Source organism: Hirundo rustica, chromosome W (genome assembly GCF_015227805.2).
Source record: "Hirundo rustica isolate bHirRus1 chromosome W, bHirRus1.pri.v3, whole genome shotgun sequence".
Taxonomy (NCBI): Eukaryota; Metazoa; Chordata; class Aves; order Passeriformes; family Hirundinidae; genus Hirundo; species Hirundo rustica.
The window spans coordinates 3193362-3220488 of NC_053487.1; the positions used below are offsets into that span (position 1 = coordinate 3193362).

The 27127-nt window shown below is 42.0% G+C and overlaps 1 protein-coding gene across 1 annotated transcript in view; it reads right to left on the bottom strand.

Annotated features, from left to right (window-relative positions):
- LOC120764945 (microtubule-associated protein 1B-like) overlaps positions 1-27127 on the bottom strand; it is a 103553-nt gene that overhangs the window by 21336 nt on the left and 55090 nt on the right. The window contains 3 exon segments of the mRNA XM_040089120.2: positions 9766-10027; positions 10029-15953; positions 21087-21227. Coding sequence (XP_039945054.1) covers positions 9766-10027; positions 10029-15953; positions 21087-21218 — 6319 coding nt within the window. The 5' untranslated portion in view covers positions 21219-21227.

Genomic DNA, 27127 nt, shown 5'->3' on the forward strand with positions numbered 1-27127 from the left:
AGAAGAAGAAGCAGCGAAAGCAAAAACAAAGGAAACAAGTTCAGAGGCAGGCACCGCACAGGCCTCTGCCAAGCCAGAATTTAGTCCAACAGACTGGACAGACATAAAGAAATTTGCATTGAAAGGGGATACACTTTCAATGGATCCAAAAGGCATAGCTATGCCAGTGACATATGATGCACATGATGCAAACCCAAAATGGGAGAGATTGGATCGTGAAGTCGTCAGGGATCTGATGAAAGCCGTTCGTGATAATGGATTGGGGTCTCCATACTTCAAACAACTTTTGAAAGGGACATTTAATATTTATGATTTAACACCATTTGACCTCCGATCTCTTGCAACCATGATCCTAAGCGACTCACAATTCATTCTCTGGGAAGCAAAATGGAGAAAAATTTTAAATGATTACAGAATCAAATACCAAGGTGGAGCAAATGCAGGCTTCACAGTGGCACAATTGGCCGGTGATCCACCACTTGACAGTGCAGCTCGTCAAGCCAGCTTTCTTCCTCGAGATGTTCTGACAGACATCAAAGATGCAGCCAGAAAGGCAATGGTGCAGATTCCACCAGCAGGAGTCACAGAAAGTCTTTTTACAGATGTAAAGCAAGGTCCTTCAGAACCCTTCGCTTCATTCATTGATCGTCTCACACAAGCAGTGGACAGGCAAGTCATTGATGAGGGAGTGAAGTCACATATGATCCGGTGTCTTGCATTTGCAAATGCCAATCCAGAATGCAAGCGAGTCATCAGTGCAATGCCAGGCCAACCCACCATGGCAGAAATTCTAGAGGCATGCAGCAAGGTGGGGACACCACAGCATGTTGCAACAATTTTAGGAGATCAAGTGGAAAAAGCTGTCAAAGAAGCATTTGCAAATTTTCAGCAAAGACAGTGTTACAAGTGTGGCAAACCAGGGCATTTCAAGAAGGACTGCCCACAAATTACAAACAATGCAGACTCATCAGATCATTGTTCGGCATGCGGGAGAAGGAAACGTCATCCTGCGAGAAACAATGCAAGTGGAGGAACTCAGTCGGGAAACTCCAGGAGGAGCGCGGGTCGTCAACGCGCGACGACACAAGTGATGGCGATGACTCAAGAGCAAGCTCCGCAAGGGGGACAATCATCGGGGAACAGCATTCTGACGCCCTCAGCAGGACAATTTGTAGGATCCCCAGCGATCCAGAGTTATTACCACCCGGGGCGCAATGCGATTTGGCAACTTCCAAAGTGATATGTTTTTTAGATGACAATTATGCAGTGATACCCACTGGTGTCACTGGATCCTTGTGGAAGAGGCAGGACTTTCTAATTATAGGTAAGGACAGAAGCAGTGTTTTGGGACTTCTTATTTACCCTTCTGTCATTTCAGCAGATCACAATGATGAGTTGACTGTTTTAGCGAAGCCTCATCATCCACCATTGATCATTCCCCCGAACACCTCAATCGCCAGGGCAATTGCATTACCACCCCATGCTGCAGAACAAGTCTTGCCAGTGCTCCGGGAACAAGATCCTCCTTCAGGTGAGCACATGGAGGTTCATGCCTCCTGGGTGAAACACATAGGCCGAGACAGACCAATTCTCGTCTGTGAATTGACCCAGGGGGACAAAACAATCGCAGTCAAAGGGATGCTTGACATGGGGGCGGACGTCACGGTAATTTCGTATCTTTTTTGGCCCAAGAGTTGGAATTTAATTGCTCCCTTGAGTCCTCTTTCAGGCATAGGGGGGAACACCTTGTGTCTGCAGAGTGAAGATGCGATTGTTGTCTCGGGGCCAGGAGGTAAGACTGCAATCATTCGCCCATTTGTTGTGCAAAGACCCATCACAGTGTGGGGAAGGGACATTTTAGTGCAATGGGGCGTGAGGTTGGAAGTGGATTTTTAGTGGGGGTCACTGTGGCACTCACCACTTTAAAACTGACCTGGAAAACAGACAATCCTGTCTGGGTGGATCAGTGGCCCCTTGAGAGGAAAAAATTGAGTGCTCTCAAAAACTTGGTCAGGGAACAATTGGAAAAGGGACACATTGTACCGACAAACAGTCCCTGGAATTCCCCAGTTTTTGTCGTTCGCAAGAAAGCCCCTGGCTCATGGAGATTGCTTCATGATCTCAGAAAAATCAATGAGGTCATTGAGGAAATGGGACCACTTCAGCTGGGGCTTCCATCTCTCTCAATGATTCCGAGAGATTGGCCACTGGTGATCATTGATCTCAAAGATTGTTTTTTCAGCATCCCACTTCATCCAGATGATGCTCCTCGATTTGCCTTTTCCATCCCAAGCGTCAACAGGGAGGAGCCTCTGCAAAGATACCATTGGGTTGTTCTTCCTCAAGGTCTCAAGAACTCTCCGACCATCTGCCAATGGTTTGTTGCACGGGCACTGTGTCCAGCTCGAGAGAAACATCCAGGAGCAAAAATCATTCATTACATGGATGATCTGCTCATTGCTGCCCCGACACAACAGGAATTGCAGAGGGCTCGTGACTGTGTGATCACAGAGGTGCAAAATGCAGGTTTGGAAATTTCCACTTCAAAAATCCAGGAAATTGCACCTTGGAAATACCTAGGATGGAAAATCACTGAACAAACAGTGAAACCACAGAAAATTGAAATTAGAACAGAAGTTAACAACTTACAGGATCTGCAACAACTTTTGGGAGAGGTCAACTGGATGAGATCCATCTTGGGGATCACAAATGATGAACTTGCGCCGTTGTTCAATCTTTTGAAAGGGGACAGTAACATCAAATCCCACAGGAGCCTCACTCCTGAGGCTCGGGAAGCCCTTGAGAAAATTGCTGGAGCCCTCCAGCAGAGACAGGCACATCGTTTTGTAACATCTTTGCCTTTCTTTCTTGCAGTGTTGGGGGAAAAAATACAGTTATATGGGTTGATTTTTCAGTGGGATTCATCACAAAAAGACCCATTGTTGATTTTGGAGTGGATTTTTTTATCTTACAGGTCTCCGAGGACGATCCTCTCAAGTCTGGAAATGATAGCTCAGATCATCATCAAAGCTAGGACCAGGCTGCAAACAATGGCAGGCAAAGACTTTAAAACAATTTACCTGCCTTTGAAAAAAGACTATTTTGATTGGGCATTGCAGAAATCAGAGGACTTGCAGATTGCATTGTTAGATTACTCAGGTGTTTGTACTATTCATTTCCCAAGCCACAGGCTGTTGAAAGCAAAATTAAGTTTCAGAGAAAAGCCAAAAATAAGTGAGGTGCCATTGGATGCAATAACAGTATTTACCGATGGCTCTGGAAAAACTCACAAATCAGTAAGTACATGGCAGGATGACATCACAGGGGAGTGGAAATCAGATATAAGAATAGTACAAGGGCCATTCAAATTAATAACTTGGGGCAAGGGATTTGCTTGTGTTTTCACAGCAGTTGGGCTGGCGGCGAGGCATGTGAAATCGTACCGAGTCCAGACGCAAGCAGAGACAGACCCCAAGACCAGAGGAAGAGAAGTGGGCACGCAGACGGGAGCCGGTGTCAAGACAGCAGACATCCTTTCGTTCTACGTACAAAAGAGACTTTGGGACTTGTTTTCTTGGGGACTTGGGTGGTGTTGCATTTCTAGGGATTCCCAGGGAAAAGAGGGCATTGAAAATGAAAGAACTATCCTTGTGCCTCATTCTCTCCTTGGTTGCCTTGAGCAGTGCGGCAGTTTTGCCCGTGGCTCAACCAAAAGAGAATGTTTGGGAGACTCTAGCCAATGCATCAGGTTTGGACACCATCTGCCTGACTCACTCAAGACCAGGGAAACCTTTTTCAACTTGTTTAGTGGGGTTGCCAGTGAGCAAATGGCCGATTCCAGAAAACATCCCTCCAAAGATTTCAAAGTCCATTGTAGATCCAGTGGGCCAATGGGATGTTTGGACGAAATTCCTTCCTGCGGCTCCTTTTGAACCTCAGGAACTGGAAATTCTTGGATCGGTCCAAATGCAATTCTGTGTGAAATTTGGCCTTTCTGGAGTGACAAAAAATAGAACTGTAGACGTCACCCCAAACCTCAGTTTTTACAGAAATTCATCATCTTGGTGTAATTACACTAAGATGCTGAAGAAACCATCCAATCATGTTCCAGCTCAGTTGCCGAGGGGAAATTTTTTCATTTGTGGGGACAAAATTTGGCCCGCAATTCCTGCAAATGCCACAGGTGGTCCTTGCAGCATTGGAATGCTTTCATTGCTAACACCCGACATGACATTGATGAGAAAACTAAAACAGAGAGGGAAAAGATCGGTTCAAATGTATGATCCAAATTGTAATGATGATGTTCACACATGGAGCAAGGCTCAGAGAATTGCAGTTGCAATTTTTTCACCACAGGCAGCGTCAGGAGCAGCCTTGACACAATTGGATCACGTGGGTTGTTGGTTGAGCAAACATGCCCGAGCTGTCTCTCTTGCACTGAGTGACATGTTATTAGACATTGATAGTGTAAGACGAGCAAGTCTCCAAAACAGGGCAGCGATTGATTATCTTTTGCTGACCCACGGGCATGGGTGTGAGGAATTTGAGGGAATGTGCTGCATGAATTTGTCGGACCATTCCAAATCCATTCATGAAAACATCAGACAATTGAAGGAGAGTGTCAACAAACTTGGAGAGGTAACTGGGTCATGGATGGATGGTTTGTTCAATTTGTTTGACCTTTCACCATTGTGGAAGGAAATTTTGAAGATAGTTATATATATTTTAGTAGGGCTTGTAATCCTTCTCATGATTTTGCCGTGTTTGTTTCTATGTATACGGCAAGCCATGGACAAGGTGGCCAAGAAGGTGTTTTTGGTTCAAACAGGAGGGGCAGATGTTGGAGTCCAGGGCATTCCTTTGGTTGCCCTGGAGGGTCAGGGACCTGGGCAGGGGGGTCTGGGACCCCAGCCCAGGGCTCAGAGAGACACTGGCTTTGATCTCAGTCCATGGGAAAAACTTCCTGCACTGAGAGAAGGTTTACATGCCACAAGAATGTGAGAAATAGTAGTTTAGCTTATCACAGAATGAGAAAATAATAGTTTTAGGTTCCTAGCATTGAAGTGAATGGGGACAAGATGGAGAATCTGGGGCATTGTCTCCTTCTCCTTCTCCTTCTTCTTCCCTCACTCCATTGCTGCATTGACGTGGCACAAAGTAGTTAGTGAGGATTGGGTCAAAGTAAAGATGACCTTTTTAGTAATAGTGATAGACATTGGTAAGAAATAGTAAATAAGAAATACGTAGTAATTAGTATAAAAGATAAGGACAGCCCAGCTCGGGGAGAGACGTGAGGAATCCATGCAGCTGCGAACATCTTGTCGGACTCCGAGAAAATTGTAAGATAAGAAACAATAAACGAAGTATGCAACCTTGAGAAATCTAAACCTGAGAACTCCGTCTCTTCCTTCGGCTCGGCTCGGAGCTGCGCAGGGGAGCAAGGACCCTGAAACCACCTCAATGTTGGGGTAAGCCCCCGACAGCCTGCAAGGGTATTGAGCATCCCAGAAGAAAGCCCAAATGGTGAGACAAACAGTTATTTACCTGGGTTTTGAAGTCAGTGCTGGACAGAGGACTTTGGGGCAGGATTGCAAGGAAGCAATATGCCAGACCCCAAAACCTCAGACAGTGAAAGAACTAAGAACCTTTTTAGGCATGACAGGCTGGTGCAGACTGTGGATTTATAACTATGGATTGTTTGTTAAACCTCTGTATGCCTTGATCATGGAAGGGAGCAGAGATCTTCAGTGGACAAAAGAAGCAACTCGAGCCTTCAACCAACTAAAGAAAGGCCTTATGTCAGCTCCAGCCCTGGGACTTCCAGACATGAGTAAACCATTTTTCCTGTTTTCCCACAAGAAGCAAGGGATTGCCTTAGGAATATTAGCATAGAACTTAGGCCCGTACTGGAGGGCAGTGGCCTATCTTTCCAAATGACTGGACACGGCAGGCAAAGAATGGCCCGGGTGCCTCAGAGCAGTTGCAGCAGTCGCAATAAACATCCAAGAGGCACACAAATTCACCCTAGGCCAGAAGATAATTGTGCTAGTATCTCACACAATGTCTACAGTCCTTGAAGCAAAAGGGGGACATTGGCTTTCCCCACAGAGGTTTCTGAAGTACCAAGCCATACTGGTAGAACAAGATGATGTTGAAATTGTAGTAACTAATATTGTGAACCCAGCTTCCTTCCTCAGTGGGAGTATGGGAGAACCAGTGATCCATGATTGCCTGGAGACCATTGAAGCTACCTACTCCAGCCGCCCAGGTCTGAAGGACACCCCACTTGAAGATGCTGAGACCTGGTTTTACTGATGGAAGCAGCTATGTCATCAGTGGAAGAAGGCATGCTGGTTATGCAGTTACCACAAGCAAAGAGGTAATAGAGTCTGGACCATTACCAACTAATACATCTGCACAGAAGCCTGAAATAGTTGCCTTAATCTGAGCCCTAGAGCTGGCAATAACATATTTAAGAACGAAAAACTGCGGGAAGCTCTCTTTCTCCCTGCTCTCAAAAGTGGGTTGGGGGTCCGGCTGGGGCCCCTTCCCAGAGGGGGCTGCTGGGCACTGTCCCAGCACGGGCTCTGGGCCATGCTGCTGGGGGCCATCTTTACTCCGCAAGCAGCCATGCAGCCAGGGTGGCCATGGTTGTCTCAGCATGGCTTGCAATGGACTTTATTTACTTAGCTGCTTTTAACCAGCCGTGCTGCGGACAGAAAGACAAAAGCAGCAGCAGGAGCTTTTCTTTTTCCAATGTCCCCCATGAAGAAAAGGCGCGGAGTGGAGCCAGCAGCCGGTGTGGCTTGTGCAGTGCCAGCAGAGACCACGTGACCAATAGAGAGAGAAGCACGGTGAGTGCTTCCCTAGTTGCAGAGCCTGGACAAGATTAACCTTTCAGTGCTGCAGAGCTCTATAAAAACGGTTTCAATTGATAGAACTTGAGAACAAACACCGATTGTCTCCCAAGTCAGAGAAAAAGAAAAAGTGAAGACACGTGAGGAGAACAATACGGCGACACTAAGGTCGGTACAAAAGAGGGAGGGGGAGAAGGAAATGCTCTGAGCATCAGAGCTGAGATTCTTCTGCAAGCTGTGGTGAGGATTATAATACAACAGACTGTCTCTGTAATTCATGAAGTGCGTGGGGGAATGCAGCATTCACCCACAGCCCATGAGAAAAAGGCAATCATGCTTGAGCATGCAGATACTGAAAAGCTGTGATCGGGTGAGAGGCTTGAACAGAGAGAAAGAAAACCCTTGCTTTCAGAAATAGAAGAAGAAGATCCTTGCTTTTATACTAGAACAACTCATCCTTAAAAACTGCACCCCATAAGCTAAATGGCCCACAAAAAGCAGTTGTGGGAAGACTGCAAGCCATGGGAGGGACTTCATGTTGCAAGCAGGTTCTGGGCTGACTGTTAGCCGTGAAAATTAAAACCACATTGGAGAAGGTCACAGAGAACTGTTTCCCATAGGAAAGACCCTATGGCATAACAAAAGAGATTCCTCTCTTAAAGTAAACTGACAAAAAACTTTAGAAGTGACAAACTAACTAAAAATACCATGTTTTGTCTCCCTCTGCTGTCAGTGAGAAAGAAGGGCTGGGGGGAGGAAAAAGGTGTTCTAACAGTTTATTTTTAATTCTCATTATCCTCTTGTTAACAATTCTGTTAATAAATTTTTCTTTATACCTTTTAAAGTTTTAAACCTGTTTTGCCCTTAAAGTGTTTTTCTCCTAATCCTTATCCTACCCCATGAATTTTCTTTCCCCCTCCTCTGCTTAACTATAGCAGAAGAAAATGAATAAATAATTTTTGTGGGTGCACTGGAATTTAGCCAGTGTCAACCCATCACATTTGGTAAACTAAATTATCTGAACAATGCACTTTATTTAGGATTACATATTGAAAATACAGGCAAGTCCAATACAATTATCTAGGGGGACCTGCCATTCGTCACAGGGCAATATGTCAAATAAACATCATGATAAGATTTCCTGAATTAGAGTTTTTAACTATTGGGTATATTAAAAACACTTTTATCATATTTTATCATAAAAAATCTGTGATGCATCTTTCTGAATTGTATATGCTAACATTGCATAATTTATTAGACATTACATTTAAATGTCATTATCAAATAGACCCTTGTCTTCAGTACTAGAATGCACCTTAGAAGTATGCCTCAAGGAAGAAGAATTTAATATAAAGCTGAAGTGCTGGATAAATGTACAGCATGAGGAACTGCACTGCTGCTTTGAAAAACATCTACTAGGAGCGACATGCAAATAATTGTGTAAGAAAGGAATAGTGGACTATGGACCACTTAAAATGATGAAGCTACAGAGAGCTGAATGCTGGTTTGCTTGTACTGAATTCTGTACTTGCTCCTTGTAAAAACTTTTCAATAAAACATCAGTCCTGAAAACAGCAAAATCCAAGTATCCCCAAAACACTCTCTAACAAGATGTGCCAGAAACAAAATATTAGCACAATGTCTCCTTTGGTAATCTGATTCATATTTTATTACTACTTGGAATACACAACAGTCATTGAAAATGACATTAGTTTTCTGGATGTTTAGTCATCACTGACGGCATAAAATTTTAACTGTGTACTGGTTCTGGCTGAGCTGGAGTTCATTTTCCCATAGCAGCCCTCACAGTGCTGTGCTTTGCATTTGTAGCTGGAAAGGTGTTTGACAACATACCAGTGTTTTGGCTACTGCTGAGCAGTGCTGGCACAGCATCAGGGCTGTCTAACATTCCCTCCCCCCCATCAAGGGGATGGAAATGGGCAAGATCCTGGGAGGGGAAACAACTAGGACAGCTGACCCAAACTGACCAAAGGGATATTCCATACCATCTGACAACAGCTCAGATAAAAATGCTAAGGGAGAGAGGAAGAACGGGGGGGGGGGGGGGGGGGGGGGGGGGGGGGGGGGCATTGGTTATTCTACAATGTTTGCCTTCCAGAGCAGCCACTGCATGAGCTGAAGCCCTGCTTCCCAGAAAGTGACTGAACATCTCTTGCTGATGAGAAGTAGAAAATAAACTCTTTTTTTCTCTTTGCTTGTGTGTGGGCAAACTTTCGTTTTCACTTTAGTAAACTGCCTTATCTCAACCTACGAGTTGCTTTCCATCTGATTTTCTCTCCCCTGTCCAGCTGGGAAGGGGAGTGGTAGAGCTACTTGGTGGGCACCTGGTGTCCAGCCAAGGTCAACCAACCACAACTGGATTATGTGATGCACATGCTCAGCTCACTGAAAGTGCTCTTACTACTGTATAATTTTTTAAAAATACTATTTTTAAAATTAAACAAGCAAAGTAATAAAAACATCCAATGTCTGATTGTACATATGCCTCTCACAATATTGAATTGCATTACTCTATCTTAAGAGCAGTATGCCTATATGATTCTTACTAAAATTAATTCACTACTGATTTCACTTCACCTACAGAAGTGGTACTTTTAATTCTAATAGTTGGTTAACAATTCAGACACTATTAAGTTTTTTATATTTGATGTACCCTCTCTAATTCTTTGCATCTGAGCAAACTGACACATCAAATTTATCAGATTGCAAAACTTAATTCAGTGAATTTCATTCATTTAAATGTAGCTATAATACACCAGATTTATATTTAAAACATGAACTTTCCTTGGGGATTTGCTACAAACCACATTGTCAGCTGATGTAAAGGCAACCTAACTTCACTGTAACAACAAAGAAAATCTTAACATTAGGGAACTCCTGTCTTTACCTGTGGTTGCAGTCTTTGCTGACTTGTATGCTGTTCTATTTGCTGCATTCTTGGTGTCCTTATCTTTCTCTTCCACTTGAGACTTTACTTCTGGATTAGAGATATTTTTGGTTGCTTTCTCCACAGATTCCTTTTTTTGAGAAACTGTTTTGAAATTTTTGTCCAAAGATTCCTTTCCAGCTGGTTTCGGTGAAGCCACTTGTTTTGATTTGCCATCACTTTTTTTAAAAGAAGACAACTTGGTCTTAGTACCCTGCTTTTTTTGTCTTTGTCTTTTCTTTGAGGTCCTTCTTCAAAGGTTTACCCAAATTCTGATCAGTGGGCAAAATCTCTGGATCAACCATGGAGACATCAGGGTGCCTAGGGGAAGGGCTGTGATCCTGCATTAGGGCAGGTGGTGGGTCAATTTGTTTGTATATAATTGTCTTGTCAGTTGGAATGGTTTCTGACTCATCTTCGGAATCAATGTTAACATCTGCAGTGATGGAAGGGCATTCCTCAGTCTCAGGGGGAACATCTGAATCAGTCTGAGATGGGACAGACTCACTCATGGATGTGGGAGGGGTTTCATCACACTGCCGCCCTTGCTGCTTTCCTCCAGAAGGTGGCTGAGCTCTCATAGACTGAGTTAATGGTTTCTTTTGATATTGAGACTGTTCTTCACTTGCAAACCACTCAAGGGGATTTGGGTTGATAAATGACGGTGAAAGTGCGGTTTTAGGATGTTTATATTCACAGGAGGACACAAGGCATAAGTCAACATCTTGACGGGATTCTGCTAAAGATTTTTCTGGAGTAAAATGTGCACTTGCTTCATAGGAATAAATAGTTGCTTTGGATGACCTGGTGGTTTTCCCAGTTGTCTCAAATGAGAAATCCATGGCTTCAGGTGAGTTGGTGGCTTTCCCTGTTGTCTCATAGGAGTAATCCATAGCATCAGGTGATCTGGTAGCTTTCCCAATTATCTTATAGAAATAATCTGTGACTCCTGGTGACCCCATGGTTTTCTCCGTCCTCTCATAGGAATAATCTGTGGACTGAGGTGATCTAGATGTTGAAACTGCCTCGTAGGAGTAGCTAATATCCCCTGGTGACCTAACAGTTTTCTCTGGGGCCTTGTAAGAATAACTAGGTTCTTCTGGTGACATGCTGGTTTTCTCTAAATCTTCTTTTTCTGGGCTGATTAAAGGTTCTGGACTGTGCTTTGTTAGGGGTTCTTGGTAACCAAATGCTGTGACAGAGGACACTTGCAAAGATAATGAAGATGTGTGAGTAGCTGACATGGCTTCTGTGATTGCAGGAGGTGAATCTGGAAAACTAAGAGAGTACAGACTAGATTCCCTTGGAGTTAATGGAGAAAGGTCAGACTTTGGTGAAAGCTTTCCTCCTAGGCTCTGCATATTTTCTGAAGTAAAGGAAGAATGTAGTGACATATGTCTGGGTGGAACAGCACCTGGAAAGGTTTCTTCTGGCAGTGGTGAAGTTAACTGGGAATGTGTATGAGCTGATGAAGTTGAGGATGAAGCTTCAGTTTGAGAAACTGAAATAATTTCTGAAATATCCTTCTCCTGAGAGCAAGATGACTGCTCCACAGGGGAAGTCTTCCATGCAAAAATAGGTTCCTGTATATCTGAAGGGCTATAATCTACTTCTTTCAGTCCATTTTCAGATATATGGTATATACTAGTGTCTACAGTAGCATAGTCTGGAGATTGCCTACTAAAGTCCACTGTTAAAGACTGCTCAGGGGACTCATGACCAAATTCTACTGACATAGTTGACTGCTCAGGAGATCTGTGATTGTTCACTGGGGTTCTTCATTTTGTAGTTTTAGGTGAGAAATCTGATGGAGAAATTGACATGGGTCTTGGGCATTCTTCTTTAGATGGAGACACGTCTGTTTCCTGAAACATTGTTGGTGTTTGTACAACTGACACTGAAAGGGAATCATCAACTTCAGTAGAGTGGGGGGATCCAACCTTGGCGTGCAAATAAGGAGATACATCATCAGTAGTTGGTTCTGGAAATGAACTAGTAGCGACAGATGCTGTAGAGACAGAAGCTACTCCTATATGGGAATAGGTATCTTCTGCTACAACTTCATCAACTGGAGTTGCAGATGTGTCAGAAACAGTGCCTTCCGAAATTGACATTTTGGTGTCTTCTTTTAAGGAACCAAACTGACCGATATCTATTTGAGTTGGTGAGAGATTACCTAACTTCTGCTCATCCAAGACCAGTGAAGACTGAGAGCTGCTGGGTTCTGTATCCTCCATTTTCCTTTCTAGGCTGAAACCTTCCTTAATTACCATAAACTCCATAGTTTTTTCACCTTGTTTTTCTTGGAAAAGGCTCACAGAGTTGGCTTCAGAAGCTGGGTTCATCTGAAGAGGTGAATTTTTTTTTTCGAGTTTCTCCTCTGAAGGATTTCCATAATCTCTGGTGGGAGAATTTACATCAGCACTCAAAAATGTATCATAAGTGGTCTCTGAACATGTCAGTGGTGGACTCCGTAGAGGCAAGAGAACCTTTTCAATAGGAGATTCTGAATCTGGCACAGGTTCATCCATAGGGCTAATTCTGGGTTTGGCAGACTCATCTTTGTCTTCACTGAGTTCAAAAATAACAGGAACTTCTGTTGACTTTTCACTGGTTTCAGAGGGAAGCTGATTGGATTTTTCATCAGTGGGAGATTGATAATAAGGCATGTGGCCAGCACTACCAGCAGCAGATTGTGAGGGAGGTGCTTTTTCTAATGTTTTATCTTCAGGGCTTGCACAGTGCTCTTTGGCAACTTCTTGATGTACATCAGACAATGTAGTAATGGGGACAAGCTTAGCCAAGACTTTGATCTCATTGGGAGTAAGTGAAAAGTTCACACTGCGTTCACTCAGTGGTGTTTTGGCAATAGGTGATGGAGGGGACAAACTCTTAGCTGGGCTCTTGGCTGGACTATGTTTTCTGCCATCTTCTGGATAGGGTTCTTTGATTTCTAATTTGTCAGTGTCATGGATTTCACTTCCCTTTTGACAATATACATCTTGGAATGCAGATTTACAGAATTTGTCTTCCTCTAATGAAGAAGGTGGTGAGATTGTAGAAGCTGAGGCATGATAGTCTTTACCTTCTGTGGCCTCTGTTTTGGATCCCTCTGATAATCCATTAAAAGCATCTGGAAGTGGAGAAAGTTTAGGTCTAGCAAATTCTTGAGAGTACAATGATGTCTCATACTTGGTAATGTACATATACTCTTGAAAAGGTGACTCACTTTCCTCATTGTTAGTTCCATCACTCATGACATCATGGGACATAGACATTTCATCCATTGGAGTTGGTTCACTGGATATTTCGATGGTAGACTGTGTATAACCTGAAGTAGCAGTGAATTCCTCAGGTGGATTTTCTCTATCTTCTTCATGAGAAACAGTGGCTTCACCTTCTGAGCCACCAGGTAATGTTTCATCATGGATAGAAGAAGCCAGTTCAACTGCTGGACACTGAGTATCTGAGTGTTTTGTTGGTGTAAGTAGGCCATATTTATCTTCAACTTCACCAGCTTCTGCAGCTTTGTCTACTACAGCCATCACACAGTCTTCTTCAGCTTCTATTTTTTCAGTCTCCTCTTCATCTCTGATGTCTTTTGCTTTGTCTTCCTTGTCTTCTTCAGTCTCTTCAGTTTCTGCCATTTCTACTGCTTCTTCCCTGTCTTCCTCAGCCTGTTCATCTGATGCCTCAATACCTGCCTTTTCAATATAATTTTTGGCTTTAATATCAGCCATTATTTCTTCTGAGCTGTCTTGCATTTTTCTTGCTTTCTTTATACATGGTTTTGTAGTGACCAGTTGTGTCTTTACCTCCTCATCTTCACCTTGCTCTTCAGCTTCCTCTGTCTCTGCCTTTTCCTCATAATTTCCTCCTTCATATGATTCTTCCAAGACAGTTCCCTCATCTTCAAACTTTTCATGGTCATCAACCCTATGCTTTTCTACAGGTTCCAATTCTTCAGGTGTCTGTTCACACTCACCCTCCGCTTCTGTGGTAGTTATGCCTTCATCAGAGGACTCAGCAGGTCCTTCATGATCTAATTTTTCTTTTTGGACTTCAAAGGTCTCTTTTTGTTCTGTGCCAGTGAGTCTCAGTTCATCCTCTATGAGTGCAACTTGAAGTTTTGTTTCTTTTATTGTTTCATTTTCTTCAGCTTTTAATTCCTCAAAATCCTTTGTTAAATCCTCTGGTGAAGACATAAGGGATCTTTCAGCTTGAAGTTCTTTTCCACTAGCTGCAATTTCTGCAGCTGCAACAGTTGTGGTAGTGGCTTGAACTGCTGCAGGGGCAGCTTGAGCTCCACTGACTTTCATCTCCTTCTTGACAGTCTTAATTTTTCCTTTTTCCTTTGACTTTTCAGCAGATATAGCTTCTTTTTTAGTAGGTTCCTCCTTCTTTTGTGGTTTAGGCTTTGCTGCAGGCTTTTTGACTTCAGTTGAAGCAGCAGTCTTTGTTTCTTTAGGAACCTTTTTGATGTCTTTTTTGATTCCTTTTTCTTCCTTCTTAATTTCCTTCTCTTCTTTTTTATCTTCTTTTTTAACTTCCTTTGATGGAGCTTCTTTCTTTATTGCCTTCTTAGTTTCCTTCTCTTCCTTTTCCACCTCTTTTTTAACTTCTTGCTTGATCTCTTCTTTTTTGCGTTTTTCTTCTTTTTTGATAGGGGTTTTCTCCTCTTTTTTAGAAACCTCTTTCTTTGGTTTTTCTTTTTCCTCTTTCTTTTCTTCAGGTTTTGCTTTGACTTCCTTTTTCACTGTCATGTCCTTTGCCACTTTTGCTTTTACATCTGTAGCTTGTTTTTCAGGAGTTTCAGATTTTTGCTCTTCTTTATTTTGAACATCTTTTTCTGCCACTATATGTTTGGTCTCCCCTTTTGCTGGTTTCTCCTTTTTAACTGGAACTTTTTCTTTGCTTTTCAATTTCTGAAGCTTTTCCACTGCTGGGCTAGGTTTTGCAGGGTCTAGTGTTTCTTCTTTAGATTCCTTTCTGACAGGCTTGCTCAGTGTCTTTGCAGCAGACTTCAGACTCTCCTTTCTGTCTGTTCGCTGTTTCAACTTTGCTTGTTTCACAGGTAGACTAGCAATGTTTCCAGTTAGGTCTTTTTGTGTAACCACTGGTTGTTTAAGAAAGTCTAAGTGTTTGAGTTTTTCTAGTCCTTCTAGAATATTATATTGTGTGCTGTTTCCAGGAAACAGAACTCTGATTATTTTTTCTACAGGATTAGCTGGATGCCACACAATGAGGGATGAGACAGAGGTGAAACGGGATAATTGAATGTCTAGCTCTTGGCCATTTGGTAGCAGGAATTCAGCTTTATCTTTGCTAGTACCACTCCACTGCTGCATAAAATATTGCATCTCTTTGCTATTTTGGACAGGATTAAGCACATACATCTCAAGTTTGCCAACTCCCATTTTCTGAAATAAAATGATAGGGTCAGTGGTATTTCCTATGTTTCTGAAAAGAGGTTCTGGTTTCATAGACAATTGATTTAAATATTGGAGAGTAAACCAAGCTTCTTCTACACTCCTATTTACTCTAAAGTTAGGATCCAGGTTCTTCAGGTTCTCAGGTATATTAAGGAATACAACGCCTAAATCAGGTGAGATCAGATTTTTCATCCAATCACTGTTGGTAATAGACCCTCGGGACTGTTCGTTTTCTAATTCAGCTATCTTTTGCTGAAGCATGCTATTGATTCCTGGCAGGCTATCATCTCCAATGTGAGTGAGTAGAATGGAATCTACCCTATCCAAGTGCTGGATAAGTTTCCAAAAGCAAGATTTTCTTTCAGATCCTCCATTGATAAGCATGCTGAAACCATTCACTGCAAACAATGCAGAGTCTCCTCTTCCACCTGGGAAAATATAACAGCAGGGTTTGGAGAGTTTCAAGAAGCCTCCTGAAGTTGGAGGTTCCAAAATGTCAAAGGGTGATGGCACTTCTACTGATTCTGACAGATACTCAGTGAATTCAGAGAGTCCTTCCATTTTGGGCAATATGGAAGCTGAGTTCAGCTTAATGTTAATAAAGTCTTGAAGGTTGTGTCTGTCAAGGTTGGAATTTTTCCATTCTCCTTCCTCAGGGCAGAAAAGAGTTAAGCTGGCTTTCTTGGCGGGGTCTGTGGTGCTCAATAATTCACCAATCTAAGATTGCAAAACAAAACCACAAGATGCATGTAAATTAATTTTTTAATTACAATTAATATCAGAACATAATACTTCCTGATCAGAGAAAACCTTTTTAATTCGCTTCAGCACTGTTGAGTACCCATCCTAGAAGCTAAAGGAACCAGTTATCGCAATTTGTTTTCTACTGTATTTTTTAAAATGCAAAGGATCAGCTTATGAGGAAAGGGCCCTTCCTCGCTATCTAAAGGGGGAAAGTTCTCCCCTCCCTCCTCTACCCTTTATAGGTGGACAGAACAAGTTTTAATTTAGAGGGGATGAGGATTATGAAGGTAATGTTGCCAGAGCTGCCACTATCTCTGCCACTGGCTCACAAGTCTCCCTGCTGCCCCTGTCCATTCAGAAGAGCCAGACAAATATCTAAGGGAAACAGCACATCCTCTTAACAGGCAGAAAGAATAACTGCAGCCCAGAGGAGGATAGCATCCTCCTGGAGCAGCTGCCTTCCTCGCCCCATTCTTACACAGCATATATTTCACACCATCGCAGTTCTTTCTGCAGACTGGTTCCTGACTCTCAGACTGCAGGACAGTTTTCCATAACACTAAGAAATTATTTATTCCAGCAAAAATGCAAAAAGTTGCAAGTTTTGTATTTGTGAGGCCAACATGTATGTTCTATTGTTCTGGTTTTGGCTGGGATAGAATTAATTTTCTTCATAGTAGCTATTATAGGGCTGTGTTTTGGATTTGTGCTAAAAAATGTTGATAACACGGATGTTTTAGCTGTTGCTGAGCAGGGCTTATATAGAAACAAGGCCTTTTCTACTTCTCACATCACACCATCAATGAGTAGTCTGTGGGTGCACAAGAAGTTGGGAGGAGACATGTTGGAGTCCAGGGCATTCCTTTGGTTGCCCTGGAGGGTCAGGGACCTGGGCAGGGGGGTCTGGGACCCCAGCCCAGAGCTCAGAGAGACTCTGGCTTTGATCTCAGTCCATGGGAAAAACTTCCTACACTGAGAGAAGGTTTACATGCCACAAGAATGTGAGAAATAGTAGTTTAGCTTATCACAGGGTGAGAAAATAGTAGTTTTAGGTTCCTAGCATTGAAGTGAATGGGAACAAGATGGAGAATCTGGGGCATTGTCTCCTTCTTCTTCTCCTTCTCCTTCCCTCACTCCATTGCTGCATTGACGTGGCACAAAGTAGTTAGTGAGGATTGGGTCAAAGTAAAGATGACCTTTTTAGTAATAGTGATAGACATTGGTAAGAAATAGTAAACAAGAAATACTTAGTAATTAGTATAAAAGATAAGGACAGCCCAGCTCGGGGAGAGACGTGAGGAATCCATGCAGCTGCGAACATCTTGTCGGACTCCGAGAAAATTGTAAGATAAGAAACAATAAACGAAGTATGCAACCTTGAGAAATCTAAACCTGAGAACTCCGTCTCTTCCTTCGGCTTGGCTCAGAGCTGTGCAGGGGAGCAAAGGACCCTGAAACCACCTGAATGTCGGAGAAAGCCCCCGACAGAGACACAGCTGGGGCAGCTGACTCCAGCTGATAAAAGGGATATTCCATACCATATGTCATGCTCAGCATATAAAGCTAGGGGAGGAAAGAGGAATGGGAGGATGTTTGGAGTGATGGCGTTTGTCTTTCTAAATCACCATTACTCATGATAGATCCCTGCTTTCTTGGAAATGGCTGAGCATCCTCCTGCCCATGGGAAGCAGTGAACTAATTATTTTGCTTTGCTTGCATGTGACTTTTGCTTTTCCTATTAAACTGTCTTTATATCAACCCAAGAGTTCTCTCATTTTTCCCCCTCTGACTGTCTCACCAACCCTTGAGCAAGCTGCTATGTGGGGCTTAGTTGCCAGCTGGGGTTAAGCTATGACAAATATATATATAAATACATATATCGTATTATGCAATATATATTTATAATGCTTTATATATATATAGTCTTATAAATAAAAAAATATAAATTCAGTGCCAAAGAAAGAGCCAGAAAAAAAAAAAGTGTTAAGGTTAAAAACAATCTTGTCATTATCTTTATTTTCAATTCATGGATCACAGAAGTGAAAATCTAGAATAACTCCATTAATTTTGACAGTGTTTCAAAACATTTGTCCAAGTTTTGGCCAGGACAGGGATAATTTTTTACAGTAGTCAGGAGAAGGGTTTGGCTAGACCCTAATGTTATTCAATACCACCTCACATCATTGCTAGGGATGGGGGAAAGGGACTCTGGCTTCAGAGGAGGAGGGTGACCTTTTTCCAGTCAGGAGAAAAATGTGGTCAGGAAAAGCCAGTCAGTATTTGTCAAAGTTTTCCATGTAAATAGTTTCTTTGTCTTATTGCTTTTATTATTAATATTCTTGCTGTTAGTTTTCTTCTCTCATTGCTGTTTCCAGTAAATTGTTCTTTTCTCAGCCCATGATCTTTGCCTTTTGTGCTGTCCATGGGGGTGGAGGGGGAGCGAGTGGTGTCTGGTTTGGGAGAGTCTTGGTGGGGGCACTAAATTGGGGAGTACCATTCCTAGACTGCAACATGCAAGTACTAACACAATTTACTGAAATAAAGGCACAGAAAACAAAAAGTTCTATGCCATAGTATGAAGAGCTATTGCTCTATTCCAGTCTGAACTAAAACCCAATATTTGGTGTTTCCACAGTAGTACACAAACAGGAAAATAGGTCAAATGTAGGCCATTTCTGTTCTATTTGCACTTAACAGAGATCACCAAATTATATAAACTTTATAGAATTAATTCAGACATAAAATTCAATGCAAAAATATACCCACATGATATCATGCAAAATACCACAACCTTCTTTGCAGACACTCAATTACCTGTTCAAGCTATAGGAGTAGTTTTCATAAAGATAATATAGATTAGACTGAAGCTGAATAATTTGGAAGTCTTGGACTACAAACTGAATCAGCAGAAGAAATGGATATATAAAAAAAAAAAAAGATGCTTGATTGCAGCAGATCTCTGTGGTCCTCTGTGTATGTCTTGCTTCCTTTCGTGTTATATAATTTATTTTCAGCACTTACCAATAATAAAATGCAACAAAGACAATGGCTGTAATTGAAAAAATTATCATACCAATAACTAAATAAAGCAGAAAATGCCTATTTTCTATCTTTGTTGTATTGAAACCATTTGACATGAATATAAATAAATCTCACTCCTATGTCAGACGTGGCTTTGTCTGTAAAAAAGCAAAGCAAAAAAAATGAAGTAAAACTTGTCTCAAACAGCACACCCAGATCCCTTTCTGCAGGGCTGCTCTCCAGCCACTTGTCTCACAGTCTATACTCATGTCTGGCATCACTCCGTCCCAGGTGCAGAATCCAGCATTTGGACTTGTTAAATTTTATTGCCCAATGCTCTGATCTATGTAGATCCCTCTGAAAGGCCTCTTGTCCCTCAAGAGAGTCAACAGCGCCTCCCAGTTTGGTATCATCAACATATTTGCTAATGGTGCATTTAACTCCTACATTGAGATAATTGATAAATATATTGAACAGAATTGGCCCTAGAATTGAGCCCTAAGGAACACCATTAGTGACTGGTTACCAGCCAGATATAGCCCCATTCCACTCATCCCATAGCTGGGCAACTTTTCCAGAAGGATGCTGTGAGGGACAGTATCAAAAGCCTTATTAAAATCCAGAAAAACAACATCCATCGCCTTTCCTTCATCCACTAGGTGGGTGACCTTATTGTAGAAGGTCTACAACCTCTCTAGTCAACCTGTTTCAGTGTTTCACCACCCTCATTGTAAAAAAAATTATTTTTTATATCTAGTCTAAATCAACCTGCTTTTAGTTTAAAAACATTACACCTTCTCCTATTTCAACAGGCCCTGCTAAAAAGTCTGTCCCCAAATGGATACAAGGTCACACTGAAGCTCATGCAAACTTTTCTTTTTCAGTGCTGAACTTTCAAAATTCAATCCACTGAAATGCTCCTATTTAATTTTGGGAACTAAATACCTAGGGACACAGCCATATAGATTAATTAAATATATATTTTACACAGCAGCCAAATTAAGTGTGACAGCTTGTTTACTGAAGCGGCTCTCTCTCTCTCCCTTGGAGCCCGTGCTCCATTTTAGCCTCAGCAAGCTTGAGAGAGAGAGCCCATGCCAGAAGGAATCTTCCTTCAGGGTCCTAAAAGCTACCCAGAGGCTGCAAACCTTTTCCTTTAGAGAGAGCAGGCGTCCGTTGATGGCAAAAGGAAAGAGTCTGCTCTTAGTCTGGGGGCGGAAATCACGGCTTTATTCTGGGGTCCTGCCCCTTCAGAGTCCGAGCCCTGTCCGGTCCCTGTCCCCATCCTGGTCCTGGAGCAAGAGAGGGCTCCACCTCTCCCAAGGGCTTTTTACCCAGGGGGGAAGGGGCCAAGCAGGGACAAACCTCGTGATACATTTTCCTAAGGGAACAGGGGATACAGAAGAAACATTACAAAATCCAATATAAAAATAAAATACCATATAAACCAAATTAATGCACTACAACAGTTTACTATGGGTTCCTGCCCTACAGGGACTTTCAGACACAGTATATTAAGCAAGACAGAAAAATGACAAGTCATGAAAGAAACAGCATTAAATATTGGTTTGTTTCATTCTTATATTTTTGTTCTGTAAATCCCACAAAATTTACAGATTTCACTATCAAAATGTTAAACACTACAGTAAAGAAGCCAAAGAGGTAGGTAGTGCAAAAAACTACAGCCATTCCAACAGATAGTCTGTCTTATTTCATGTTACTTATTACTTAACTGCCATCAGGCAAGAACCTGCTGTCAAATTCAACTGCTTTGTATGTACACCTTTGATAAACAAGCTGTTTATTTTAAACACAATACTGTCTCCTTCCATTGTCAAAACGTTCCTTGGTTGTCTCTTTCTTGAAACTACAACTTAATTCCCAAATTAAAATGTAATTCCTTTGGAAAGCAATTTACATGAGAACTGAAGTAAATTAAATGTATTTAAAGAAACCTTATAATAAAGAGTAAAAAGCATCAGCATTAGTCAGCTAATGCTAATTCTAACAAGAGGGCCATTTTTAGTCTCTTAAAAACCTGTGCCATCACATGACAACATATGGAAAACATTTTTCTGAACACACCTCTTGATCTGTTAAGATCTCAATGAAATTATTGAAGGAAAAGGTCCCTGATTGAAGAATGAGTTCTCCTGTGTTTTCAAAGCACTGTCCAGTTAGTACAAGGAGCTTGTGTCTTGCAGCATCTGTGATCATTAAGCGCACCTAAAGAGAAGGAGAGAAACACATCAATAATGAGAGTTATCATGTGTTTGTACATTCCTCTGAGAACATAAGGTTTACCTCATCTAATTTAAAGCATATTTTGCACCAAAGCCTCCATAGGACTGTCAAAACATTTTCAGATTATGGAGTGTTTTTATTGTCTGGAGCTTGATGATGGTACAAATAGAGTTGAGTGTTTATGGGTAAGAATCAGGAGAAAGATGTTACCCTGTTTTTTCTGAGTTTCTTTATTAGCCTTTTGATTTTCATAAATGGAGTCAGATCTTTTAGTTACTGTAGAATATTAGAGCAGCTTTCTACCTTTCCCACAGAAGTAATATAAACAAATCCTTTGTTTTTCATTCTCTGTCCTTTGTTTGCATATTTCTAACCTGAAAACAATTGTAACTGACAATTCGTCTGGCCACTAAGGCTGAGGGGTGGAAACCCCAAAAAGCCAATCCTCTGCTAGACCCACAAATGTATAAAAAGTAAAAAAATAAACAAAGGGCTCTCTTCTCTCCGCTCTTTCAGCTGGGAGCTGGATCAGAAGAACCTCTGCGAAAATCTCTTGTCTGCGTGTGATTGCTTTGTGTGTCTTGGTGACAGAAAGGCAAACAAGGTAGATATCCTGGTGGGAGTCTGTTATAGACCACCCAACTGGGATGAAGAGGCAGATGAAATATTCTATATGCACCTGGGAGAAGTCTTATGACTGCTAGCCCTTGTTCTCCTGCAGGACTTCAATTTACCAGATATCCACTGGAAATACAATACAGCAGAGAGAAAACAGCCTAGGAGATTTTTGGAGTGTGTGGAAGAAAACTTGCTGACACAGCTGGTGAGGGAGCCAGCTAGGGAAGGCACCTCCCTGGACTTGCTGTTTGTGAACAGAGGAGGAATGATGGGTGATGTGATGGTTGGAGGCTGTCTTTGGCATAGTGATCATTAAATGACTGAGTTTTCAATTCTCAGAGAAGTAAGGAGGGGTGTCAGCAGAACTGCCACCTGGGACTTCTGGAGGGCAGACTGGCCTGTTAAGGAGACTGGTTGAGAGAGTTCTTTGGGAGGCAGTTCTGAAGAACAAAGGATTCCAAGAAGGCTGGAAGTCTCTCTCACAATTTTACAACCATTATTATTATTATATTTTCTTTGTTTCAATTATTAAACTGTTTTTATCTGAATCCATGATTATTTTTCTTTTCCTGATTCTCCTCCCTATCCCACCAGGATGGGAGGGAAGTGTGCGAGCAGCTGCATGGTACTTAGTGGCCAGTTGGGGTAAAACCATGGCAAGTGAAAAAGAGAAAGGAAATAAAAGTAATGACACAAGGGAAAATAGAGTAAGGAGCAGAAGAGAACAAAATTTGAATGAAAAAGTATATATTCCTTCCATAACTCTTGTTGAATTTTAATAACACTGTATCAGGACACCCTTGGGCAACTGTATCCCACATGCTAATATGTCAGACTGTTCTTGGAAGGCAAATTTTCTTTTTCCAGTGTACAGCATTCCTTGTCATTCTGTTAGAAAAATGTCACTAAAAAGTAACAGCCTTAAATCACACATAAAAGTTGCATATTTAGACTGTCATTCTGTTCAATTCCCTACAAAGTTAAAGGATGTTTCTGTTTCACCATAATTATCGTCAAGCACTCAGATACAATCACATGTACTGTTTACATCTCATGATGCCATTAACTATGGATGTTATAACTTTTTTAAGTGTACCAGCCCAAGACCGTTTTCAAAACAGTAATAAATTATGTAGATGCCTGATGGCTCAAAGGAACTTGCAATGGAGAAATAAACGACTGCATTGTGAAATAACTGTTAAATATTTTAAACTAGAGCTTTGTTATTTTATTTTACCCTCACTATAGCTAGTAATAATTAAAATTACCCTCCAGAGGGAGATTTACTTGCATGCTAAGAAAAATCCATATATTCAGTATACTTCGGTATACTTCTGTACTGTTCAGGAAACTTTTTGCAAATGTGATGGGTTGACCTTCAGTGGCTGCCATGACCTCACCAAATCTTTTTATCACATATCATATGTAGTGTCCTATGACTTCACGCTGTTGTAAAAAATCACTCTCCAGCTTTCTTGTAGGTTCCCTTTAGATACCAAAAGGCTGCTATAAGGAGCTTTCTCTTCATGCTGAACAGTCCCAGTTATCTCAGTCTGTCTTCATTGGTGAGGTGCTCCAGCCCTCACATCTTCATGGCCCTCCTCTGGACTCTCTCCAACAGGCTGATGTCCTTACTGTGCTGAGGACCCCAAAGCTGAATGCAGAACTCTAGGTTAGGTGGGGTGTCTCGAGAGCAGAGCAGAGGGGGAGAATCACCTCCCTGAATCTCCTGGTGATGCCTATGAAGGCTGACCTGAAACAGAGACCGGACAGAGCTAGAGAATAAAGTAGGTATTTACTGAAAGGCCTCCAGGATCCACCTTGGGCAAGACAGGAGCCTGACCAAGGCTTCACCTTGGGTGGACCAAGAATGGGCACAAAGATGGATGACCAGTTACGAGATCTTACAGTTTTATAAGTTTTGGTCCATTTGCATATTGCAGTTTAATTGTCCAATTACGGCTTCAGGTTCTGAGGTCTCATCCTTGTTTTCTCTCTTCAGTCCACCGTTGTTTATGCTGTTGGGCTGAAAGTTGTCCTTGGTCCTCAGCAGGAAAAGGATTTTTGTCTACCTACTCTGTGAAGAGAGCTTACTGGCACTTAATATGGGGCTCAGAACTACATCCCTAGGCAGCACAGAATCTGAAAATATGAAAGCTAAAACTTAAGGCATCATTTCCCCCCTTTAGAGGCTTGACAAGGCCTTTTCCGTGTCAAGTCTCTATTTTAAATATCTACTAATAATAGGTATTTAATAACAAATAAGTATTTAATAATAGTGAACAGCTAATAATAATGAACATTTAACTATAGATAAATATCTAGCAATAATAAAATAATAAACAACAGTAATAAACATCTAATAGTAGTATTGTCTTGTAGAATTAGGTATTATGTATGGAAGAATAACGATTATTGTGCACAGTTCTTTAAGTACAGAGGAGAAATTATTTAAAGCATGTTTTCATCTGCATCAGTCACTGTTTTTACAGTTGTTTTAGGAGCAGAAGCTCTCTTAACTCTGGAATAGTGAATCCAGGGTCTTTTGCTAGCAATTTTGACTGAAGTGAGGGTGGTCAGCAGAACTTGGAATGGTCGTCTCCACTTGGCTTGTAGAGGATCATTGTCCTACTACTTAACATAGACCCAGTCTCCAGGTTGGAAGGGATGAGCAGGTGTGTTGAGACTTATGGGTCTGGATAGCACGATGTAAGTCCAGAGCTTCTGCAAAGTGGAACTTAAAGCTCTTAGATATCTTTGTAAATTAAGTTTCCTTTTCATGTGAATTTCACCTGGAATATGTGGGATCTGATATGGTCTGCTGTATAGTATTTTATAGAGACTAATGTTGTCCCTCTGCCTTGGTTGTATGTGAATTTTTAGTAAAGCCATAGGCAAGGCTTGAACTTATGTTATAGATGTTTCTTGACAAGTTTTGCTAACTTGTGTCTTGATAGTCTTACTTATATGTTCGACTCTACTACTTCCTTGGGGTCTATAAGGTATATGCAGATCCTAAGTAATTCTTAAAATTCGGCTAACTTCTTTAACTACTGTTGCAACAAAGTGAGGTCCCTTATTTGATGGCATCTCCAAGGGAACAGTGAACCTTAGAATTATATGATTGAGCAAAACTTTTATTACTGTCTTGGTTTTGAAAGACAGTTGTCTGCCAAGGAAAGCTAGAGCCTCCCTTGGAATGGAGAATGTAAACCCCCTTCGCTCCAAATTATTATAATTTTGCAATTAGGGGCTTTCAGACAAAGATGTGGGAATAGAAGTAACAGTTCTTTACTAGGAATATTAAAAAATAAAAGGAAAATACAAATGTAGTCATACAAAAAAACAAGCAAGGAAGCAAAGAAAAATCCTGGAAAAAACCCTGACAGAGTCTGGGATACGACCTGACACCCTGCTGTTCAGGGTGTTGGAAGCAGGCCAAATAAGTCCTCCTGGAGTAACAGATGTGGTTCTGTGGAGTAGAGATGGTCCTGTAGAAAGTCCAGTGGTGACGAGGTGGGTCTGGTCTTCCTCCGGGCATCCAGTGGAAAGACTGGATACCTAGTGGTCTTCAGTCCCAGTTTTTATCCAGCTAGGAACAGCTGGCTCCTCCCCCCCGGGTGGAGCATCTCACAATGGAATGATGGAATGTGTCATGTCAGTGGTGGGCCCTAATGGCCCATTATCAGAAGATGTCCCCCTGGAGGATGGAAGGGTGGTGAAAGAGACAAGAAACACTGCCCCACCTGGTTTTAATGGCTGGGCCATTATCAGAAGGCATCTGCCCCCCTTCCCCCTGGAGTTACAAGAGAAGGATAAAAACATCTCCCAAAAACCAGCTTTCAACAGATGAAATAGAATACACATTTTTAGGTTACATAATCCAAGACAATTACTTCCTTGGCTGTATTAGTGTGACAGGGGTAAACCTCTGGCTATCCACTGAAGGTGTCAACTAACACTAGTATGTACTGGTAATTTTTTTTGCGTGGTAACTCCACAAAATCTATTTGTCAGTAATCTGGGGTGCCAGAAACTGATGCCTATGAAGGCAGACCTAAAACAGAGACCAGACAGAGCTAGAGAATAAAGTAGGTATTTATTGAAAGGCCTCCAGGATCCACCTTGGGCAAGACAGGAGCCTGACCAAGGCTTCACCTTGGGTGGACCAAGAATGGGCACAAAGATGGATGACCAGTTACGAGATCTTACAGTTTTATAAGTTTTGGTCTATTTGCATATTGGGGTTTAATTGTCCAATTACAGCTTCAGGTTGTGAGGTCTCATCCTTCTTGTTTTCTCTCTTCAGTCCACCGTTGTTTATGCTGTTGGGCTGAAAGTTGTCCTTGGTCCTCAGCAGGAAGAGGATTTGTTCTGTCTGCCTACTCTGTGAAGAGAGCTTACTGGCACTTAATATGGGGCTCAGAACTACATCCCTAGGCAGCACGGAATCTGCAAATATGAAAGCTAATACTTAAGGCATCACTGGTAATGCTTCCTTTGATGCAGCCCAGGATATAGTTGGCTTTCCCAGCTGCAAGTGCACCTTCTCAGGTCACCTCAAACTTTTCGTCAATCAACAACCCCAAGTCCACATCAGCCCAGCCTATATTGTGCTTGGTATTGTCCTGACCCAGATCCAGGACCTTGTTCTTGGCCTTGTTGAAATTCATAAGGTTTGCACATACCCACCTCTCAGGCCTGTCAAGGTCCCTCTGGGTGGCATCCCATCCTACTGGCATTTCTGGATGGCCCTTCTCTGGACTCACTCCAGCAGGTCTACATCCTTTTTATGTTGGGAGCTCCAGAACTGGATGCAGTACTCCAGGTGGGGTCTCATGAGAGCAGAGGGACAGAATCACCTCCTTTGACCTTCTGGTCATGCTTCTTTTCATGCAGCTCAGAACATGGTTGGCTTTCTGGGCTGCAAGTGCACATTGCCGGCTCATGTCCAGCTGTTGGGGAGGATGAAGCCAGAAAGCCCTATAAATATGATTGCTTAGATTCTGAGAATGTGAAACCTGTAAGTGAGATAGAATTGAAAGTAAGTTTTGATGTTTGAGATGTCCTATCTACTAGATGTCTGGGAAAACAGTTATGTGACCAGCTGAAGGTCACCTGCAGCCAGACCCAGAGGTCAAATGGAATGTTCTGTCTCACCCCCAATGTATGGTTCATCCCACACCTGTAACCCTCCCCTGAAGTATCAAGTATCTGTAACCCCATTGGCCCAAGCCCTGTTCCAGCCCACCTTGAGACCCCTT